The sequence below is a fragment of the Humulus lupulus genome, chromosome 2 (assembly GCF_963169125.1).
Source record: "Humulus lupulus chromosome 2, drHumLupu1.1, whole genome shotgun sequence".
Classification (NCBI taxonomy): domain Eukaryota; kingdom Viridiplantae; phylum Streptophyta; class Magnoliopsida; order Rosales; family Cannabaceae; genus Humulus; species Humulus lupulus.
This window is the reverse complement of record NC_084794.1, coordinates 12,578,983-12,603,997: the sequence shown is the minus strand read 5'-3', so window position 1 is coordinate 12,603,997 and position 25,015 is coordinate 12,578,983. Positions and strand designations below refer to the sequence as shown.

Genomic DNA, 25,015 nt, shown 5'->3' with positions numbered 1-25,015 from the left:
TAGCACCCATGAGCCAAAGCCCAGCAAGAAAACATAACACTATACATAAGCATAATCAAATGATTATCATCATAATCACACTGAGCATAAAGCTTTCAAACAAATGAGTGAACATCACATGAGGTCCTAATAAACCATACTGAGTGACTGACAAGCAAGTCACTAATTCAAATGGAAGAGTGGATGCTAGGTAAGCCACTAGCCTTCAACAGGTTCTGGCAAACCATACTGAGTGACTGACAAACATGTCACTGTTTCAAGTGGGAGAATGGCTGCTAGGTAAGCCACTAGCCTCCAAGCGCTTATTTCATTCATCGACCCTCGGGGTCGGTCTGGCATTAATGATCTTTGAGTCATTCAATGCTGATAGTCGATTAGATCTAATATTTATTGGCTTGCGTTAACACTCTAAGGCCGTCTTGACTAATGAGTCAGCTCAATGTGACCAGTGCCCAGTACCACCGCCGAACCTGACTAATAAGTCACAGCTTCACAGTTGATACTAGCACATTTTCCAAATCTGACTAATGAGTCAGTACCATGCACAAGTGAGAAACATATGCTAAACATTCTATATTCAATCCAAGTCCATATTTACACAACCAGCATGCCTCATGAATATCCATGCATGTCACACTTGGGGTGCAGTTTTCTTACCTCTGGTTCGAGCTAGAACGAATAAGAGAACGACCCTTGAGAACGATCAACCTTTTGGTCTTTTAGCGGTTACCTGGTCATAACCAATTATGGGATTCCATCAATAAAATGAATAATAAAAGGTTCCCAACCAAAACCTAACCTCCGGGACCCCAAACACTACTCAACCGGGTAGTAGGTTCAACCCCGAGGCCTTAGACTTGAATCCCCAAGATAAAAACACTAATCTGACCAAAATTGCCCTGTTGGGCCGCGACTCTTCCCAGCTGCGCCGCGGCGCGCCCCCAAACAGAGGCGGCCACATCCTGATAGGCACCATGGGCCGCGGCTCACCTATGCCAGTCCGCGGCTCAATATGCAAAATAGCCCAGAATTCAGCACGCACTAGCAAACCTCCTCTTGCGTTTTCCCTTGGAACCAGCCCTTCAAACCAACCCAAAACCTTCTCCAAACACTCAATTTAACCTCTAAACATCACCCATAACTCTCCCTCATCAAAACCCAAACTAAACATCAATTAAAACCTCTTCAAATCCACACTTCCATCAATAAATCAAAAGCTGAAACTCAAAACTAAAACAGGGTATAACCAGAAATTACTGACTAAAACTCACCTTAGACCCAAGTTGAACCTCCTTCAATGGCTGAACTAAGTCCACCAACCCAGCCCTTGGATTTCCTAGCTTGAAACCCCTCTTAAAGCTCAAGAACACCAAAGAAGAAAATGGAGAAGAGTAGTGTACGGGAAGGAAGTTCTTGCTCTGTTTTTGTTCTGTTTCTACAGCCATCTAAAACTTCACATATATCCAAGTCAAATGACCTAAATGCCCCTAGGTCATTTAAGGCTTCTAAAACCATTTCAAGGGTAAAATTGGTACTTTCCACCTATCCCGTTAATCATAATTAACGCTTCCCAATTCCCGCTAATCTCAATATTCTTAAACACCAATAATTCACATCCCGTTACCCTTTAATGCCCGGTAACACTCTAATCATTAAAACACCCCGAGACTCACCCTGAGCTTAAGCCTGTTATGACCAAACCGATAGTTAACATACCATGATCGTCTCATGCCGAATGGCTCGAACAAACCCACATCATAATGTGGTCTCAAAATATATCACCAACATGCATCCAAATAAACAATTTACCCTCAACGGGCCAAATTACCATCACACCCCTGTAATTAGAAATATGGACTCACATGCATGCATTTCACATCATATTATAATATAATCAACATATACATGCATCTTATCAATTAACAACATAATTAAGCAAGTATGGCCCTCCTGGCCTACTATTCACGCCGTTAAACACATCGGAGAATTCGGGGCATTACCCTACTCACCTTCCTTCAACAAAAGCAACTGGGGGGAAGTGAAGCATGACTTCATTCATTTTGAATTAACATTTTCACCACCGAAGGAGTTCTTCAATGAGGTCGCAGCAAACACCGACCCAAATGATTTTCCCTGTGAACCATCTAATTCAGAGAATGAGAAGACCAAGGTTGAAATGGACAAAGATTTGAACGAATCTCTTGCTAAACTTAGACCTCCTGAGAAAGAAAAGAAGGAGGTGGAGAAAGCGAAGGAGAAGGATATTGTAAATGAAGTCACGATTCATGAACCTAGTATCCAGGGGATCACGGTTGATCATGTTGTACATGAAATAGAGGAAGATGATAATGAGAAGATCGATCCTCCCACTCTAAGGAGAGAGAAGGAGCTATGCAAATTGGACAACTTGTTTCAGAATATGATTCATACATATAATGAAAGCAATTACTACCAAATTGGAGCCTTCAAATTGCGAAGGCCCTTGCCCCTGGCCAGTTTCGAAATCGCACTTTTCATTTTTGACTTCAGTTTGTCTTTGAGGTATGTGATACTTTCCCATCTTAAATCAACCATTTTTTATGTCTGCCATAATTTCTACATTTTTTTTATCAATTTGAAAAGCAATCTCTTCGTAACATTTTACTAGTTTTTTTTATACGTCACCGTCTCTTTTAGGAATTTCTTTTGTTTTATCAAAAAAGTCATGACTGAAATTTTCGATCATTTCCGGTTAATGTTGGCCAACTAATTTCATAGATTAATTAATTCGAATTGAGATATCAATCACAGGAGAACAAAGACATGTAACGAGTTATAATATAACCATAATATATAAAATATTGTCCCGTAACTAATATAGTTGGTGATTCAATCATCCTAAATCACACAAATAAAACCTTTGCACGTAAATAAAATAGAATAGTCATACTGAACAATTATAAAGTAGCAGTTTTTATTACGGGGTAAGAGTTATAAGTTACGCACTACAACTTTCAAATTACTTATCAACTCTTACCCGCTAACGTATCTTCCTAATATATGTATCTGACAATTTAAAAAAAAAATTGGTTTTAAAGGCCTCAAAAATCGTAATTTACTTGGCAATTCACTCATTCCATCTCTTATAGTGATGCATTTATAATACATATCTGAGATGATCAATCCTTAACGTATAATATTGGCGTAACATCATGGATCCTCAAAATTACCATATGAGAGGATCAACTAATTATGATCCTCAAATTACCATATGAGAGGATCAACTAATTATTGTAGTACTTATTCTCTTCGGTCAAACAACACAAAAATTTAACCTTATTTGGTATTAACATAGTAATGATTATTCTTATCACAAATCAGCTAGCCTAATCTATTGTACTACTTCTTCTCTTCCTAAATTGATCTATGAATGTAGGTCCATTTTTAGCTGTTGCTTATGTTTGGCCCAAAATCAGCTGGGCTGGACTGATATTCCTGGAAATTGGCCAATTTGTACCCACAAGTTAACCTGTTAAGTGTTTACGAATTTAACCTATGACTCAGTTACCAAAAAACAACGGTACATGCATCACCCACCTATAACACGGTCAAGCAATAAATATACATTTACTTTCCTCGCCAATTGTTGCCTTCTATATCAAATATGAAAATACTTCAATAAATTTTCGTGTACAACGGGATGGAGTTCGTTCACATGCATAGCATGGTATGTGCTTCTCCTTGATCTTCACCAAGAAATAACGAATTCCAGAATAGATTCCTCTCTTCAGTACAGGTAGAAGTTGTCAAAAGTTTCTGCTGATTTGTGACAAACACGACAGAAGTGGTGGATCAATTGATGTTGCTTTCTATGCACAGTAAGTAACTAGTTCATACACCATTTTCATGTTTTATTATGCACAACATCTTTTGAGAACTTCGCAATGTACTCAAGAAATTTTTCCATAGTCAATCATAAAATTAAACACCCAACTCAGTTTAATTATGAATGTCCACAAGTAACGGTACCTATTATTTTCTATACCTCACCACTTGATGTTTGAAAATGGAATTTCCAGGAATATCAGTCCAGCCCAGCTGATTTTGGGCATTCAGTAACGGTATAATATAATAAGGTTTGTGTAGAAAAATTTCAATAGTTTGCTCATTTAGCTTGCTCACTAACTACTTAATGAGTATAATATAAAAATTCAAAATACTAACAATTAACCTTATTATATGCTTGTAGTTTTCCTACGTCATTCCATTAACTGAAAGTTTGAAGGGTGTTTATAATCTCAACCTCTCCTCCCAAATGGCAGAGCCACAAGACATAGAGTTGGAAACAAAAAATATTGAAATAGTTGCCAATATCAAAACTCAGAATTGTGCTTACGACCCACAGAAAAACAAGACCCCAACACATTTGTTACGACATGTTTCTCTTGCAAAGCGTCATATAGAAGCAATACGGCTCCCATTTCCATCAGGGAGATATTCAAAATTTACAAATGCAGATGGAAACCTTGCCATTTTTGTTTTCGACGAAGGACTATGTGGTATATACGATATTCTCACAGGTTCGGTACGTCCTTAAATTCGTAAATTAATCCAAATGATTAATTGAACTTCTAAATTTTTAATACAAATGAACTCCACTCATTTTTACAATGATCGTTACCAAGTTAATTCATTATCGTTTTACTATATGATTAATAACTTATAAATTGTTCACCCTTTTCATGTTGTAAAATATAGTTTATTTCAAGACGGTACTGCACTGGTAAAATTCTTCCCTCTGGAATTTGGAATCAAGTTACGATCACAACAAATTGATATTCAGATCGATATAAACGTGTCACAATGTACACGAACAGTTTCCACAAATTTGGAGGATTTTCCAGCTGGGAATACCATCTGTTTCAATGCCTCTCATCATATGTACACAAAAGCACTAAAGAACAAGAACAACAAGATAATGAAACATATCACTGCCATGTCCCAAGTCATCATCTACTGCTATATGGAAACAACGAAGATAGTTTCATTAAATTGTTTGATCTTACAAATAGGACTATTAAAATGAATTGTGATGTGGGACTTCTCTTACAACCACTTTCAACATCAATTTCCTGAAGTAGCAATGAAGGAGTCATTCTACATCCAACCAAGGGACTAGAACTATGGGATATAGGCCAACCTCAGCCAGTTCAAATGAGCCATCTCCCATCAATGGGAAGGCATGTTAGGGCCTTTACCACTGTAAAAGATTTCAATGACAACCAAGTACAGTGCGAAAACAGGTCATAATTATCTTTTACCCTAGTCTCAAAGATACGTGATCATAATTTCTTCTTAAAATAAATAGCTTCATTCATCATAATTAAACTTAATCATATTTGTACTTTATGAAATATTAAGGGTAGCAATGAATGGTGTCAACGCGGCATACTATACTAGTCAAGGTTTGTTCTTGTTCGACTCTAGAAGTCCGACTGTTAAAGTTATTAACTTACCCCAACAAATTGAAGATGTATTCAGCATTAGCCTCAACGGATATTCAGTCCTCCTTGTCATAAGAGCTTCATCTATGTCAAAAGATATCGGCAACAAGACAAGGTAATGGATACATACTTATCCCAAAATAGTTACAATTAGATACAAGAATTAAGCAAGTGTGGTCGAATGGTGAAAAAGTATTAGCACTAAACCATATGAGTGTATACGTTTTTTATTACTACAACATAGATTACACAAGCATGGTTGGGGACGTTCTACTACCCCCAATACGACTCACTCATACAATCGACACTTCTCAGTTGGTTGAACCAATTTTTCATGCAATTGATAAGAAAATAATAATTTCCTCATCCACTAAGCCACCAATGTGGTCTTCACTTTAAACCTATGTATTAAGAATATTTCAACTAAACTTATGATATTGTATTAAGAATATTTTAACACTTAATTTATGTAAACACTAGTTGCAAGATATTAACATGTTTGTGTCAAACATATATCAATCAAGCAAGTACTGACTCTCCTAATTAATCAACCATCTAAATAACATGTTTCCATACCTAATTGAGTTAGTGATTTATTCATCCCAATATTGAATAAATGAAACTTCTCTAGGGAAAAAACTTTAAAAAATCTTATAAAACACTACAAAATATATATAAGTTTTACTTACGTGGTTATTGTTGCGTCTCACTCAACATAACATATAAATCACTTGGCGGAAGCACAATGCTTACGTTACCAAAATCGTAAATATCTCTCAAATTCATATTAAGTTTATGATAAAGTCCTCAACTATACATATTTTTGGGTAGGGAATTACTTTTTTGCCCCTAATTTTTATACCCATATCACTAGCAACTTTCCAACCGGTTCACACAACCGGTCATTGCAAGTCAAAAACAAATGTGAAAAAAAGACTTACTCCTATAAAATTTGGACAATTGGCAAAAAACTGGACCCCACACTGAAGGACTGAGTCCTGTGAGGGACTGAAGAATTCGCCTTTATATATATACATATATAAATGATGTGCTTACGCATTTTGGTACGAAATATTGTCACCCATTAACAAATCATTTAATTAATCAAAAGAAAAATTAAATTATATAAACTAATTTATTGGAAGAATTGATTTTTTCTTAGGTTTATACTTTTTTGGACCCTGTGTTTTTTCCCATTACCTGTTTGGACTCTGTGTTTTGATAAATTACTTTTTGGACCCTGTGTTTTGTAAAATAGTTAAAATAGAACCCTAAACTCAATTTTGATGAAGAAAACATTGAATATAACAACACAATTTTTAAGCATAATGATTTTATTTTTGTTCTGAATTGTTAGTTTGGTAAATTATTTATGATTTTAGTTGAGAAAACATTAACCAAAATCAGATTTAGGGTTCTATTTTAAGCATTTTACAAAACATAGGGTCCAAAAAGTAATTTGTCAAAATACAGGGTCTAAACAGGTAATGGAAAAAAACACAGGGTCCAAAAAGGTATAAACAATTTTTTCTTTATAGATCTAAAAAAATTAGGGCTTGGTTTCCATTAGTAATGAGGATTCAGAATATCACACATTGATCAATCAAAGAGAGATTCAACAACTAAAAAAAATAGATTCTTTGTGATCCTCTCTTTCTTCAAATGGAACGAAAAAAGATAGAATTAGACTGATTCTCTAAATGTCTTTCTGGATATTCCTTAATGTCACAGCTATTCACGGAACATAAGAAGTAGATGATATTCGATTCTTTATCTCACTTTAGTCAAATCCATGATGGAAAAACAAACTTGAAGAATCTTTTGTTGTCCAAACTCTTGTGTGGGTAGACTTTTTAAACCTAGATATTTTTCACATACATTATTTTTTAGAGGAAAAGGCTAGTCATTGTCCTTTGTTGGTTTGGAAGGCAGCTTCTTAAGAAATGTTTAATTTGGAAAATTGGGAATATTCAATCTATTTCCATTACTAAAGATTGTTGGATTCCCAATTGTCATTTTGTTTCTCTTCTTCCTCATGCTCAGCCTTCTTGTGATAGGGTGTCATCTTTTACTTCTTTTAGGAATTGGGATTTGTCTAGTCTTGATCATTGTTGGATTAATGTTAATGTTAGTGGACTCCTCTTTATTTTATTTGATAGTCTAGATATCACTTGTGTCATTTTTTTTTTGACATTGGGAGGGAGATTTGAACTTGAGACCAGACATACCATTGATATTTAAATTTATGTAATTAATTACTAATATAAATTTATCATTAAAGCCTAAAATGACCCCACTAATGAATTGTTTATCATAAATTACCCCACTATCTTAAATTTCTCCCTTCGTTACTGTTTGTAAAGAGAGGTGTAGCACTACCAAGCTATATACATGACTATATAGTTGTCTCATTCTTGTAATTTTGATCCTTCTTCCTCTTATCATAAATTAATATGAGACTTTTTTAAAACCAAATATGAAAATAGTGTAGTCTCACCCCAAAAAAAATAATATGTTTAATTTAAAACACATGTCAAATTAATATATGCTTTTTATTTATTTTAAAAAAAAAACAAATGTGTATCTAGCATTATTAATTTAGAAAACTCATAGTTGACTCCAAAATTATGGTTAAAAAGAATATTTTGGCGGTTATCTTTATTTATTGATTTTTGTTTACAATTTCACCACATAAGCACTTCCATTTGTCATATTCCTCGGTTTTGTATATGTTACAAAAAAATGATTGACATTGTGCATGTTACAAAAAAATGTCTACTTACAAAAAAATGTCTACTATAGTTTGGAAGAAATTTTAAAATGTAATCTAGAAGTAGAATGAGGTGTATGGTAAGAAGCGCAAGGTTTCATCTCAAAACGAATTAGTGATAGTAACTCATGCTTTTATGTATTGTTGAATGTCCACACACTTTCTATGTAGGATATTTTTCTCTAACATCCCCACTCAAGATGGTGGACGTCTGTGATCGAATTTGGATCGGATATATACTAGGGTGCATGGTAAGAAACATAAGGTTCTATCTCAAAACCAATTGGTAATGAGTGGAGTAAACCATGCTCTTATGTATTGTTAATGTACCCACACATTTTTCATGTGAGATATTTTTCTCTAACAGTGTCCACCATTTAGAATTTAGAAACATAACTTAAAATTATCTGCTTAATCAAATTATGTGCCTAAAACCAATTTATAATGGGGATTAAATTTATTTTCTTAAAAATGATTCCCAAAAAGCATATGAAAGATACAATGGAGTAGCACTAATTAACTTTAAAATTAATAATATTCTTATTCTATTTCACTCTAAATAGGACTATTTGTAGTTTTGAACTTCATCCAAATAAAATAAAATAAACAAACAAGTGTATCAGCATTCAATAAAAAGAATTCGCACCAAATATTGTTATCTGCAAAGACTAATAAAGAAATAAAAGTAAATTACAAAAACAATGGTTCTCAATTGTTATATAGTTGTAGTAGTAATAAAAGTAAAATCACCATATACAACAACTTATGATGAAGAAAAAACAGACCACACACACACTTGACAAATATGGACTGGACTGACTGAGAATTTTGCCACTTTAAATCTTGACACCCTTCTTTTAATTTAAGATAATAACTGTCTGCAAACTTCATGATTCAATATTCCAATTTGGAAGAGAGACCATCCTCCTTTTCTGCACAAAAGTAGAAAATCAATTATAAATGGAAACCCATTTATAGACGATGGTAGAACTTTATTCAAAATCAAAACCATTGATAGGTTACTGCATACCTGTAATAATTGATTTTAAAAAGCTTGTATATATAAAAGCTATAGAGAATCTGACCCTATTGCCCTACTTACTTTAATTGGTTGGTAGATTAAGATGACTTGTAATTTCTAAAAAGCTTAATGAATGAACAATATTTAGTCTTCGGTGTCAAGCTTGAAAAAGATGATCCAGTTCCATTACACTATCATTCAAATAAAATGGTTTCGGAACAAGTTTTTAATAACACTTTTCAGTAATAATGCCATAAGATAACATTTTTTTCGCTAAGTTACCTTGTGTTTATCTTTCAGATGGTCGCAAAACCTCAAAAAGTCCACAGCAGCTTCTCCATGAAGTTGGTTGTAGAGACTCACTTGTCAAAGGCTCAATAGGCTGTCAATAAATTCAAAAAACAAGACACTCTTAGGTAAAGAAAAAGATGACAGAAAAAAAAAACATAAGTTAAGAAAAAGATGAAGCAATTTTAAAATCATAGTTTCAGATCACAAACTATGCAAACAACACTTACTGAATCTGTTGTGTTCTCAGGAATATTTTCATTGGAAGCCTCACAAGCAGGAGGAGCAGCTTCTTCTGTTGACTCTCCTGGATTCTCCTCAGTTCCCTTGGAATGGTCAATAACTTGTTCTGCCATGGCTGAACTATCATCATTATTAGTCTCATTCTTCTGATCTGATAAAGGCAATTCAGGCTCTTCACTCCCCCCTGAAACCACAGAAGTCACAGCCTCAATCTTTGACACCAAATCGTCCAATACTTGAGGAATCTCTTCAGCCTCAACCAAAGAAGTTAAAGCGTTCTCCTCAGCCACCTCTTCTTCCTCAACTTGTTTCAAATCATCTTTATTCTCAGAACTCTCCTCCACTTGAGGACTCTTCTCTTCGGGTTCTGCAGCCTCTATTTCATCGTCGGAGCTACTAGAACTCGAACTAGAATGGTCATCACCATCAAGAAAATCCTCAGCTTTGTCAATAACCTGCTCAAAAATGGAAATCTCCCTCTTGTTTGCAGGCTCAGAATCATCATCTTCGTTATGAATCTCCACATTTTTCACATCCCCAACAACAACCTCTTTATACTCATCTTGAGAAGATTGTATTACCTCAGGGGTCTCCTCTACTATCCCATTTGAGGAATCTTCCATGGCAGAAAATCTCAGCCCCCCTTCTTGAAAATTCAGATCAGAAAGCCCTGTATCCAAGTTGTCATTAAGATTATACAACCACGACAAAAAAATAACAATATTAAAATGCAAAAAGAAAAGACTCTACTTTCCAGGTAGAGAAAGAATATAATAAAGTAAAAAATAAGAGGAAAAGATCAAAGAGAGAAGAGGATCAGGAACAGGAATTTAAAACCTTGGAATTGAATAGTAGGTGAAGATTGGTGGATAAGAGCTGTGGTGGTATGGTTCATAAATTTGGCAGGTTTTGGTTTATTTTTTCTTCTCTTTGCAATAGGCATAACTAGTTGACTAGTTGTTTGAGTTTAATATATTTATGATTATTACGATATACCAATGGTAAAAGGAAAAAAACGTAAGGAAAAATCCTAAGTGATGGGAATATTAAAGAAGGGTAAACGTTATTTTATTTTATTTATTGAGCATATGAGAGGTTTATAATTACGAGTAAGGAGTTTTTGGTATAAATTTTTATTCGGTTTTGAAATTGAAATGGTGGAGGGAGGGAAGGAAGGAGACAAAACGACATAGTATGCTTACGTTACAAGGCTGTCAAGTGTCAATCAAACGACGACGTACGGCAGCCATAAGATAAGAAAAGCACCACTTTAGGAAAACCAAATCAATCTAACGGTAAGTACTACTCAAATGAAATCAAATCAAAGCATTCCATTGCCGTTTGTGTTAAATTTTTTTATTTTTTTTAAATGAAATAAAAATATTTGCACAATTACAGGGTATATAATATTTTGTACATATCTTTTGTCTCGTTATATTGTGTTTTGACAATTTTTTTTAATTTTATATTTTGTAAAATGATTTAAATGAATTTTTTAACTTAATTTTAATAAAGGATAAATTGAATATAACAATACAGTTATTAGGCAAAATAAATTTATTTTTGTTTTCAATTGTTAGTTTGGTGAATTATTTATAATTTTAGCTTGGAAAATTTTGACTAAAATCGAATGTAGGGTTCTATTGGAATCATTTTACAAAATACATGCTCTAAAAAATCATTTATTAAAAAATAGAATCTAAATAAATAATTTGACAAAATACCGAGTACAAATACATATAAACTGTTTTTTATATTATGATTTAATAAAATGAGGGTCCATTTATTATCTGGCTGTTTCCTTTGTTAGCTGTTTATATACTTTCATGACATGACACCCACTAAGGTTCATCCTTCTCTGTCTTTACATTTATTATTATGAGCTTCTCTTTATAAATGTCGATATCTATCTATTTATCTTCTAATTTTTTTAAGGATCTCTAAGTTTAATGTTCCCCAGATTCGAATTTTGTTTTGGTGATGAATCCCATTATATATTCCACATTTGAAACAAAAACAAACAAAAAAAAAGACTTGTTTATTAATCATAATAGAGACTAGATTTATAATTGAGAAAAAGACTCTTTTTAGTGATGATGACTGCTTAATTTCTTGAATTTTTTTTTCTCACATTCTGACTCTTTCGCTCTCGATCAGCTAAAGATCTTGTTCATTGTTTAGTCGAAATTGATTTATCATGTAAAGTGTAAAATCTTTTTTTGGTTAAATTTTAATTTAGACAATATTTTAAAATGTTTAAAGAAAATTAATAGCATATCTCCATGATTTTCGGATTAATTATCAAATTATTCAGCTGATTTTCTAATGTTAAAATATCTTTAAGTGTGAATATATTTGTTGTCTTATTTATCACAAATAATCAATTTTTGGTAAAAATATATTTTGCAATTATCTTGACATTATTTTCAGGGATTATGTGAGATTATGTTTATTTTGGAATAAATAAGGTGTCGAAAATGAACATGGTCAAAAGAAATGGCCATGTTCATTCTGCCAGATAAAACTGATCACGTTGCTGACTCATCAGTTTCTTTTTCTGTCGACACAGAATTCATCTGGCTGGCTGATTTCCTTAATCAAACGAATTCGCAAATTAATTTTAAAAATACTAGAAAATGATGGCCTTGGACGATTTCCTTGTCTATAAATATCTTGCCAAGGCCTTTGGAATTTTCACCTCTTCTATTTTGAATACTTGTAAACTTTATGTTATTTTGAAGAGTGTCTTTATTTGTAGAGATTAAGTTTGTTCACATTAATCTTTGTGAAAGTGCTGAGTGTACTTGTGGATATCTATCTAGTCCATTGTAAACAGATAGTGTCTATTGTGAACGTGTTCATAAGGATCTTCGGGAGAGGATTCTATTTAAGTCTCACTTCGGGAGAAAGTGTACACTCGTTATTCTTTGAAGGGAGTTCAAGAGAATCAGCGTTTCATCAAATCAGATTCGTAGAGAAGAGTACAACAAGATTGCGGCAATAGTTTAAGAGGGGGTATTACAGTGTTTAAGTCAATGCTTTTGTACACATTGTTTCTTTACTAATTGGTTTATTCTCTGGGCGTGGCCCCAAGGAGTAGGTTATCCGAAAGGGTTTCTGAACTTTGTAAAAATTCAGTGTGTTCTTTATTGTTTTGCACTGTCTATTTATTGTGTTCAGTTTCTGTCGTGACAAGTTCGAATTCTGTCCCGACAGAACTGCTATCTGTGTAAAGAGTTAATTACCATTCCACACTTTAATTAATTCACATGATTTAATTAATTTGGTAATTACTAAAAATGGAATTTCATAAAGTTAGGGCTTTCTGGAATGGGGTTGTTCCCTTGTTGCTAATCATGCATTAATGATTTATATACTTTTATTTAGTTAACATCAAAACACTATCATGTTTTTATGAATTAGTGTATAACATTAATTTAAGTTTAATTTTAGCCAAATTTACATTTTAATATGATTAAAATTTCTTTAGTTATTTACATAAGTTCAAAAATAAAATATAGGTAAATAATTTAGCTTTTTAGAAACCTAAAAATAATGAATTATTTCTTTTATTTTCTTGTTAAGTATTTAATAATTGAAATAATAATAACATTTTAAAATGTCTAAAAAATTTTTTTTTTTAAGAAAATCAACTATTTTCACTGTGCCGTCAATTATTTAATTTTCTAAAATTATTAATAATTTTTTTAGATTTTTAAGAATTATTTGTTACGTTAAATTTTTAATTAATTAAAATTATTTACATGTTTTTCTATTAATAAACTTAGATTTTAATTTTTTTAAAATTAATATTAAAATTTGAGTTTTTTAATATATTAGATTTATTATGTAATTTAAATAAGAATATTATGGCCATCTTAATAATACATTTCATTAAAATTGTACTCAAGGGATATTTTTATATTGATTTATCAAATACAATATAGTGTTTCAGTATTAATTAAATAAGAGAAATGTAAATATTATAGTGTTTTGGTATTGAATAAACAAGATAAATGTAAATTGGCACTAAAGTAAATAATTAGGTTGTATAATAGTATAAATGTAACAACCTAATATTTGTGATAAATACATGTGGAATTGTAATCTCTATTAACTAATCATACCACTTAACCATATGAACTACCAGCAATCATATCGGTAGTTAATTTTGTTACAATCTGTTTTTACCCTTGCCTTTATTTAAAGAGGTTTTTCAGCTCAACTCAAGACATGGTTCATTTTCAAGAGATTGTACAGAGAGATTGGGAAACACATTGAGTGAATTGTAAGGGAGAAAGAGAGAGTTGAGAGTCTCGTGAGAGAAAGTCCAAGAACTTGTATTTTAAAAGGTGTCTCGTTTATTGCTGGAAGTTATGCACTTGTATAGGTGTTGAGTCAAGCTTTTGGCTTGTTGGAATAGTAGGTTGTAACAGAGATTAAAATCAGAGTGGAACCTCATTTGGAGGAAACTGGATGTAGGCCAACATATTGTTGTCCGAAGCAGTATAAGACGGGTTGTTTTCTTTTCATTTCAGTTGATTTTGATTGCTTGCTTTCATTTCTTTAATAGTTCTGTTTTTGTTGTTGTTTATGTTTTATTTATTCTTGTATACTTTGAGTTGTGTTGTGTGTTTACAACAGTGGTACTAGAGACATGTTCGGATTGAAGGAGAAACTCAAAGTTTTGAAGTCAAATTCAAGAATCTTTGGAAGAAAACAACATGGGTTCAACATCTGCAAGATTCGACTTGGAGAAATTTGATGGCACCGGGGATTTTAGTCTGTGGAAAGAAAAGATGATGACTATCTTGATTTATCAAAAACTTGATGGTTCTTTAATCAGTGATACAAAGGATGCTAAGGAAGAAGACCCGAGTAAGAAGGAAGAGAAGGATTTGGCAGCAAAACAAGCAAGATCTACCATTGTTATGAACCTTTTAGATAATGTACTTCGGCAGGTCATAGGGGAAAATTCAGCTTCAGGATTATGGGCTAAACTTGAACAACTCTTCATGGCAAAATCTACTGCATCAAAAAATTTCTTGAAACGTAAACTCTATGGTTCAAGATGAATGCAATTACATCTTTAGAACAAAATTTTGATGACATGAATAAGATTGTTCTTGCTCTTGCCAACATGGGAGAGGATATCAAAGAAGAGGATCAAGTTGTGATATTACTCAATGGTTTGCTCAATCAGTTCAAGGAAATGAGGATTGTAATTATGTACAGTCGTGACACATTAACTCTTGAAGGTGTATTGAGTTCTCTACGGTCCAGAGATGCAGAAATGACTTGGGATAAAGCAGCTAAATAGCAAAGAAATGATGAAAGCCTCATTTTTCGAGGGAGACAACCAAGAAGACACTTCTCTAGGGGTCATTCGAAGGAAAAAGGTCATTCCAAGTTTAATCACAGATCTAATTCAAGACCAAAAGAAACCAGAAAATGTCATCATTGTGGAAAAGTTGGGCACTTGATAAGACATTGTTGGGAATTAAAGAAAAATAAAAAGGAAGAAGAAGCTAAGACATCTCAAGTTGAAACTACTGGAGACAACTATTATAGCTCAGATGGAGATCTCTTAGCAGTGACACCAAACCGAAATATTGAGGAATGGATCTTGGACAGTGGTTGCACTTATCACATGTGTCCTGTTAAAGAATGGGATATGGATTTTCAAGATGTTCATGGTGGTAATGTTCTTATGGGAAGTGATCAACAATGCAAGGTCAGTAGAATTGGTTCTATAGATATTAAAGGTTCAGATGGTACTGTAAAAATACTCAACAATGTGAGGTATATTCTAGATTTTAAAAGAAATTTAATATCATTAGGAACTCTTGATGATGAGGGCTATGAATACAAGATTAGCAATGGTATGATGAGGATTACCAAGGGCTCATTAGTGGTCTTTAAAGGTATCAAGAAGCATGGATTATATGTTCTAGAAGGAAACACTGTACCACCACCACAAGCAGCCTTTGTACGACACAATGGTGCAGCTTCTAAGTTGTGGCATCTTCGAATGGGACATATGAGTGAAGTTGGCCTCATAGAACTCTCAAAACAAGGTATATTGTCAAATTATAAACATGTTAACTTACCATTTTGTGAAGTTTGTGTTCAGGGAAAACAACATAGGCTCAAATTCAGTCATAGAAATTACAAAGCTAAAAGGATTTTGGAATATGTTCATTCAAATTTGTGGGGTGCAAGTAGAACAGCCACTCAAGGAGGTAACCAATAATTTCTTTCAATAGTGACTATAGTAGAAAAGTATGGGTTTATTTACTTAAACACAAAAGTAAATGTCTAGAAAAATTTAAAACTTGGAAAACTCTTGTAGAAAACCAAACAGGCTACAAAATCAAAACACTTAGAACATATAATGGACTTGAGTTTATAAACTAGGAATTTGATCATTTATGCATGAAATTTGGTATACAAAGTCATAGAACTATCATTAACACTCATCAAGAAAATGACATTAATGAAAGAATGAATAGAACATTACTAAACAAAGTAAGATGCTTGCTAATTGAATATAGTTTAAAGAAAGTTTATTGGGGTGAAGCTTTGTATACAACTTGTTATTTGACAAATAAAAGTCCAAACAGGGTTATTGACAACAAAACTCCTTAAGAAAAATGGATTGGCAAGCCACCCTCTCTATGTAATGCCCCGAAATCCTTAATGCGGTTTAATGGCTGGATTAGTAGGCCGGGAGGGTCATAACTGTTTAATTACGCCATTAAATGATTATATGCATGTTTATGTGAATTATATTATAATATAATGTTAAATGCATGCATTTAGGTCCACATTTCATAACAGGGGCATTTTGGTAATTTGGCCCATTGAGGGCGTAATGAATTGAAGAGGTAAGGTTTCAATTGAAGAGGGGCATAATATAATGAATTGAAGAGGTTTCAATTCAAGCTTAAGGTAAGGTTCTAGTTCCATTTTATAGTGTTTTGCCCTGTTTTTGTTCTAGTTTTAAATTTTGAAGTTTTGATAATTGAATGGGGAATTTGAGGAAGTTTTGATTGGTGTAAAGCTTGGGTTTTGTTGGTTATATGGTGGATAAGTTGTGGTGATAATTGGTGGCATTACTTGGTGATATTGGGAGAGTTTTTGTAAGGATTTTAAATATGTTTGAAGGGGGAAAAACAGAGGTTCTGGATGAATTTTGGAAGGGGCCGCGACTCTGTTCTAAAGCGTCACGGCCCAAGCTTGTAGAAGAATAAGGTGGTGCTAATGGGGCCGAAGGGCCGCGGCGCTTAAGGCAGGGGCGTGAGGGGATTGTTTCTGTTTTGGGGAAGGGCTGCGGCGCTTGGGGAAGGGTTGTGATGCTTGAAAGTCATTTTGGCCAAAAATGTGTTTTTGACCTAGGGATGCAAACCTTAGGCCTCGGGATCGATCCTACTACCCCGTTTAGTGGGATTCGATGTCCCGGAGGCTAGGTCTTGGTCCGGAAACATTTTATTACTCAATTTATTGATGGAATTCCATAATTGGTTATGACCAGGTGACTATTAAGGAACAAAAAGGTCGATCGTTCTCAAGGGTCGTTCTTATTATATTTCTCGCTCGAACCCGAGGTAAGAAAATTGCACCCTGTGTATGTATGACATGCGTGAGTATTATTGAGGCATGTCGGTTGATAAATGTAAACATGGATTGCATATTAAATGCTAGTGAATGTTGCTTATTTGTATATGGTACTTCCTAGTCAGGGACACTAACCTAAGAGTCAGAACCGGCATAAGCGTCCTGAACGCAGGGCCGAATGAAGGTTAGATCTAATCAATATCAGCGTTGAACAGCCCTAAGGCATTAACGCTGGACCGACCCTAAGGTCGATGAACTTATAAGCGCTTGGCTAGTCTAATACTAGTTACTAGAGCCAGGGCCTAAGGCCTAGGTGACTGTTTGTCACATGGCTAGGGAACGATGTTCCAGGGTTATGACTCTATGGTCATGAGGAGGGTTATGTTGGTGACTAGTCACCATGCACCTATCCTGTTTAAGCTAATAAAAGGTTCACTTATCTGTTAAGCCCCAGTGGCCCTATCGTCACAAGGCTAAAGGGAGCTGTACCCAACTTAGTGACTTTTACGACTATCACCTATTTGTTTGGACTGATAGTCCTGAATGATTATTACGATCATTGTTGATATTATATCATGCTATATTGCGCTTTCTTGCTGGGCCTTGGCTCATGGGTGCTATGTGGTGCAGGTAAAGGAAAAGAGAAGCTCACCCAGCCTTGAGTGGAGAGCTTAGGTGGTGATGTGTACATATGCGGCCGCTTGACCACCACGGCCAAGGAGTTCTCAGAGGAACTAAGGGGTTTACCCTATTTTTGCCGCTTAGGTCGGCGGGTTTGTAATTTTGAAACTATAATGACCTCTTTGAATTGTAAATAACTTGTAAATGTTTCTATGGGCCCATGAGCAGTTTTATGTATTTAATAAAATATATCATTTCCTTTTTATTGATTTTCACCTTAGCTTGTTAATAACACTTAGAACACGTTTTTAACCAAAGGACTCGAGTAACGGTTCAAATTTCTGGTTCACCGTAGCGGTCCCGAGGTAACCGGGGCGTTACACTCTATCTCATTTAAGAGTATTCGGGTGTGCTGCACATGCTCACCATGTTGATGAAAAACTTGGTAAAAGATCAATTAAGTGTGTTTTTCTTGGCTACCCAACTAGTGTTAAAGGATATAGATTGTTCTATTGAAACACATAAGATTATTACTAGTAGAGATGTCATCTTTAATGAATTAAATTTTATTTTTAAAAGAAATGAAGAAGGTATTTCTTGTGATGGTGTAGGTCAGCAGGTTTTAAAAGGAGATACAACTCACTTTGAGGTGGAAATATGTAACGTCCTCCTAATCCTGGACCGTTACACTGTGGAGTTTAAATAGTGCTTAACTCTCTAAACAAGTCATTTGAGTTTAAATCGTGTAATTAAACTAACCACATGTTTAGGTACTAAAAATTTCGGTTAAAAGTCAACTATTTTATTAAAAGTGTTTAACTCCCATGCATGGAATCCCATTGTAGTTAAAAACGGTTACAAACCCAAAAACGAATACAAAAGCCGACCTAGGTGGCAAAATTAGGGTCCAACCCTAGTTCCAACTAACAACCTCGGCCGTGGCGGACAAGCAGGCCGCATATGTACACTCCGCCCCTTAAGATCTCCAACTCATGGCTGGTCCAACCTTTCCTTTCCTTTACCTACACCAACTAGCACCCGTGAGCCGAGGCTCAGCAAAAAAACATAATCATGCTTCTAAGCAGTACATTATCATATCACAGATTCATAATTAACATGCCTAGTAGTAATAATCATACTCATGCATGCAATTAACCTAGATGAGTGGCTATACAGTCACACTAGGGCCTATTGTCCATATTTCATACAACTGGCCTTAGAGTTGGCCAAAAGGGTCTGATGCTTAACATTTCAGGCGACCCTAGGAGCGTTCAAGCGTATATCTCGCTCTGGGTTGGCTTAACCCTATTGGCCAGCGTTTGGCACGTTACTGCCGCCCTCGACTCCTAAGTCGAGCCTTTAAACCCTCGACTAATAAGCCGAGTCCATCAGCCTTTGACTGGTAAGTCGAGTCCTTTAGAGTTCAATTGGTAAGCTGAGTATTTTAACTCTCGACTGATAAGTTTAGTTCTTTACCTTTGACTAATAAGTCAAGTCTTTGTTCTTCGACTGATGAGTCGAGTTCGTAACCTTCAACTGATGAGTCGAGTTCGTAATCTTCGACTGATAAGTAGAGTCCTTTAACTTTTGACTGATAAGTCGAGTCTGTGGTCTTTGACTAATAAGTCGAGTCTGTAATCCACGACTGATAAGTTGAGTTCTTTGAACCTTCAACTGATAATTCAAGTCTTTCAACCTTCAACTGATAAGTCGAGTCCTTTAACCTTTGATTGACAACCTTCGACTGATAAGTCGAGTCTGTAGAACATGTTATACATTTGACTATTAAGCCAAGCCCTTCATTAGATAACACAGATAAATATTAAGCTTATAAGCTGCCATAGGGTTACACGAGTGCGCGTTGCACTCACTTTTATTCATATGGCATCCAAGCTAGTCAAATTCTTAGTGCACTCCAGGGGTGGCCTAGCCATGGTGACCTGTGCTCAATGCACATAATGCCAGACTTGGCTCATAAGTCGAGTCTTACAGATCCTCGACTTATAAGTCGAGCCTCACAGACCCCCGACTTATAAGTCGAGCCTTTAAGACCCTCGACTTATAAGTTGAGCCTTGGAGACCCTCGACTTATAAGTCAAGCTTTGGAGACCCTCGACTTATAAGTCGGTCCCTTTAAACCAAGTATGCCCTCTACTAACAAGTCGCTCTTTAGTTAGATACAACAACAAATCATCGGCTTATAAACCAAGCTTCCTTGCCGTAACAAAAAATCATATAATACATTTATCGTACATACAGATACAATGCATTAAAATATTAAAATAGATATACACAGGCATAACCATAATCATGCGCATTTACATGGCCAACGCCTAAATCAAGACTATGTTCAGCATTTAAGCCAAGCCCTAATCATGTATATCACATACTGGGTGCAGTTTTCTTACCTTAGGTCTGAGTATAGCGTAAAAACAAGAGCGATCCTCGAGCACGATCCTGATTCTGAGCCCCTAGCGATAACCTAGTCACAACCGTAATATAAAATCCCATTAACAATGAGAAAATGAAGGCTTTCAGACCAAGTCCTAGCCTCCGGGACGTCGAAATCTACTAAACCGGGTAGTAGGATCGATCCCGAGCCCTCAGGGTTGAGTTCCTGCACTCAAAAACCCTATCGGGGCTCAAAAATTCTTTAAGTGTCGTGGCCTTAGGCACCTGTGTCGCGGCCCGCCCAAGTTAGAGGCCCCAGCCTCCTTTTTCACAGAACATGCGCTGCGGCACGCCTTCGCGTTAGAACCCTTTGTAACGCCCCACATCACTATGGCTGCTTTCTAGAATGACAACTGGCCCTACAAACCAACACAAGTCTTTCCAGCATGATTTGTCCTCACTCGCACGCTTCCTGGGAAAACTTCCAAGGAGGTCACCCATCTTGAGATTACTCCAGGTCAAGCACGCTTAACTTTGGAGTTCTCAAGTGATGGGCTACCAAAAAGAAAATTCATCTTGTTGGCATAGGTAGTGTTATATTATTATATAATATAATGTAATATTATATTATTTTATAATATAATGTTTTAGATTAAATAAATGTGACATAGAGTGTCACATATTGTAACATATAATAGAGAGTTACATTATTTGGATATATGTGAAATTTCCAAACATGTAACATATTTGGTGTTACAAATTCAACACAAATTTATAACTCCTAAATATCACCCATTATTGTGTAGATTTGTTGTTACACAATATTGAGATGAATTTCTTAAAGTCATATGAGAAATGGCTGATAGAGATGTGATTTTAACTCTCATATTGTGTATGGAAGTTACAAAATCAAGTGGGAATAAATTGGAACATTTTGAAAAAAACTGAAAAAATCGTTGTTGGAACTGACTAAGGGCCGCGGCACCTGGTAGCAAGCGCCGCGGCCCTAGTGCCTGATAGTGTAACGCCCTGGTTACCCCAGAACAGTTACGGTGAACAGTGAACCGGAAATTTGATTCGCTAACCGAGTCCTTTGGTTAAAAAAAACGTGATCTAAGTGTCATTATCAGGTTAAGGTGAAAAACCAGTAAAAGGGAAATGATACATTTCATTAAGTAAATAAACTGCTCATGAGCCATTCAATACGTATACAAGTTGTTTACAATACAAAAGGGTCGCTATTGTTTTAAATTTACAATCCCCGCCGACCTAAGCGGCAAAAATAGGGTAAACCCCTAGTCCCTCTGAGAACTCCCTGACCAAGGTGGTCAAGCAGCCAAATATGTACACAACACCGCCAAGGCTCTCCACTCAAGGTTGGGCGAGTTTCTCTTTCCCTTTACCTGCACCACATAGCACCCATGAGCCAAGGCCCAACAAGAAAACACAATAAAGCATGATATAATATCAACGTTGATCGTAATAATCATTCAGGACCAACAGTCCAAAACAGATAGGTGACAATAGCCAAAAGTCACAAAAGTGGGTACAGCTCCCTCTAGCCATGTGACGATAGGGTCACCTGGGCTGAATTGATAAGTGGTTCTTTCATAAGTTTGATTATGATAGGTGTATGGTGATTGGTCACCAACATAACCTTCCTCCTGACTCTAGAGTCGTAACTAAGGACAGCGTCCCCTAGCCATGTGACAAACAGTCACCGGGGCCATATGCCCTGGCTATAAACATCTAGTCTTAGACCAGGCAAGCGCTTATAAGTTCTTCGACTTTAGGGTCGGTCCAACATTAATGCTATAGAGCCATTCAATGCATGTTCATCGACTTTAGGGTCGGTCCCTGACTAGTCAGTGCCATAAACAAGTAATCAACATTTACTAGCTTTTAATATGCAATCCATGTCCACATATATCAACCAACATGCTTCAATAACAAACCACGCATGTCTTATACATATCCAGGGTGCAACTGTATTTATACACTGTTTTCTTACCTCTGATTCGAGTGAAAGTTATTATAAGAACGACCCCTGAGAACGATCAATCTTTAAATTCCTTGACGGTCACCTCGTCATAACCAAAATATAGGATTCATCAATAAAAATGATAACAGAGGGTTCCCAAACCAAAACCTAGCCTCCGAGACATCAAACACTACTCAACCGGGTACTAGGTTCAACCCCGAGGCCTAAGGCTTGAATCCCCAAGCTAAAAACACCATTGTGGCCAAAATTGCTCTAAGGGTCGCGGCCCTCCCCTGCTGCGCCGCAGCGCGCCCCTCTAACAGAGGCAGCCCTCTCTGCCAGACGCTAAGGGCGACGGCGCACCACAACCGTGCCGCGGCGCCCAGCCCAGACCAGCCAAAATGACAGCACGCAACTCCAATTTTCCCCTGTGTTTTCCCTTGGAACCAAGCCCTCTAACCAGCTCCAAACTTCCTTCAAACACTCAATTTAACCTCTAAACATCACCCATAAATCACCCTCATCAAAACCCAAACTAAATATCAATCAAAACCTCTTCAAATCCAAACTTCCAACAAGAATCCATAGGCTGAAAAAACTAAAGGAAAAACAGAGTACAAACCAGAAACTCGTGGCTAAACTCACCTCAAAACCAGATTTGAACCTCCTTAAATGGTTGAACCAAGTCCACAAACCCAGCCCTTGGATTTCCTAGCTTGAAACCCCACCTTGAGCTCAAAAACTCCAAAGAATAAATGTTGAAGGATGGTGTACGGGTTGGAGAAGAAAACCCCTGTTTTGGCTCTGTTTATTCTATATCCTTCCACAGCCAACTAAAGAGTTATATAAATCCATCCAAATGACTAAAATACCCTTAAGTCATTTAAGGCTTCTAAAACCATTTCAAGGGTAAAATTGGTACTTTCCACTTACACCGTTAATCATAATTAACACTTCCCAATTCCCGCTAATCTCAATATTCTCAAACACCAATAATTCATATCCCGTTACCCTAAAATCCTCGGTAAAGCTCTAATCATTAAAATCACCCCGAGACTCACCCCGAGCCCCGAGCTCAAACCTGTCATGACTAAACCGATAAATCACATTTAAAGATCGTCTCATGCTGAAATACTCGAACCAATCCACATTATAATGTGGTCTCACAATATATCATTGACATGCAAACAAGTATAAAATTATGCCCCCAACGGGCCAAATTACCAAAACACCCCTATAAACAAATGTGGACCCACATGCACGCATTTAACATCATATTATAATATAATTCTCATAGACATGCATAAACACATTTAATGGCGTAATTAAACAGTTATGGCCCTCTCGGCCTACTAATCCAGCCATTAAACCATATTAGGGAATCCAGGGCATTACAACTATCCCCTCCTTACAGAAATTTCGTCCTCGAAATTTACCTGAACAGCTCGGGATAGTGACTCCGCATAACTGACTCCAGCTCCCAGGTTGCCTCCTCGACCTTGCTGTTCCTCCACAATACCTTAATCAAAGGTATTGTCTTGTTCCTGAGGACTTTATCTTTCTTGTTAAGTATCTGAACAGGCTGCTCCTCAAAAGAGAGATCTGGCTCAAGCTCCAGATCTTCATAACTCAAATCATGACTCTCATCAGATACATACCTCCAAAGAGCGGATACATGGAACACATTATGCACGGCCGACAATGCCGGAGGCAAAGCTAGTCTGTAAGTGTAATGCCCCAAATTTCCTAATAAGGTTTAGGACCTTGATTAGGAGGCCGGGAGGGCCATAATTGATTTATTATAGTATTTAATGATTATATGCATGTTTACGTGAATTATATTATTATATGATGGTGAATGCATGCATATGGGAGAATTTATTATTGTGAGGGTATTTTGGTAATTTGGCCACTGTGGGCGTAATTGTATATTTTGGGTGCATGATTATGATTAATTAATATAGCCACATTATAAGGTGGATTTGTTCGAGCTAATCGACATGAGACGATCATGAGATGTAGGTGTTCGGTCTAGTCATAACGAGTTTAAGTTTGGAGTCTCGGGGTGAATTTAATGATTATAGCGTTACCGGGGATTTTAGGGTAACGGGATATGAAATATTGGAGTTTGAAATTATTGAGATTAACGGGTATTGGAAAGCGTTAATTATGATTAACGGGGTAAGTGAAAAGTTCCAATTTTACCCTTGAAATGGTTATAGAGACTTTAAGTGACTTAAGGGCAATTTGGTCATTTGGAGTTTGGATATATATGACTAAGGAGGGCTGTAGAAAGAACAGAGCCAAAACAGGGGTTTTCTTCTTCAACCCGTACATCATCCCTCACCATCTCTTCTTTGGTGTTCTTGAGGCCATCTTGAGGTTTTGAGCTAGGAAATCAAAGGTGGCAGCTAGGGGACTTGTTTCAGCCATTTAAGGGGATTCAAAACTGTGTTTGAGGTGAGTTTTAATCATTGAACTCAAGTGGTACTCTGTTTTCTTCTTTAGTTTTTCAGTTTGGATTTAAAGGGGTTTTGATTGATGGTTAGATTGAGTTTTGATGAGAGGAGGTTATGGGTGATGTATGGAGGTTTAAATGA

The 25,015-nt window shown here is 35.8% G+C and overlaps 1 protein-coding gene across 1 annotated transcript; it reads right to left on the bottom strand.

The window, feature by feature from the left end:
* Positions 1-8,856: 8,856 nt before the first annotated feature.
* LOC133817300 (uncharacterized) lies at positions 8,857-10,788 on the bottom strand. The gene is made up of 4 exons (XM_062249781.1): positions 10,643-10,788; positions 9,793-10,475; positions 9,557-9,656; positions 8,857-9,185 (listed from the first exon to the last, which is right to left on the bottom strand). Exons 1-3 carry the CDS (start codon positions 10,746-10,748, stop codon positions 9,564-9,566), a joined length of 882 nt encoding a protein of 293 aa, XP_062105765.1. The 5' UTR covers positions 10,749-10,788; the 3' UTR covers positions 8,857-9,185; positions 9,557-9,563.
* Between the last annotated feature and the right edge of the window lie 14,227 nt (positions 10,789-25,015).

Excerpts from the sequence above, each read along its gene's own strand:
- LOC133817300 (XM_062249781.1), bottom strand. The coding sequence starts at position 10,748 with ATGCCTATTGCAAAGAGAAGAAAAAATAAACCAAAACCTGCCAAATTT. Across the intron at positions 10,476-10,642 it reads ACCTACTATTCAATTCCAAG|GGCTTTCTGATCTGAATTTT; the intron begins GTTTTAAATTCC and ends ACTTGGATACAG. Across the intron at positions 9,657-9,792 it reads CTGAGAACACAACAGATTCA|CCTATTGAGCCTTTGACAAG; the intron begins GTAAGTGTTGTT and ends ATTTATTGACAG.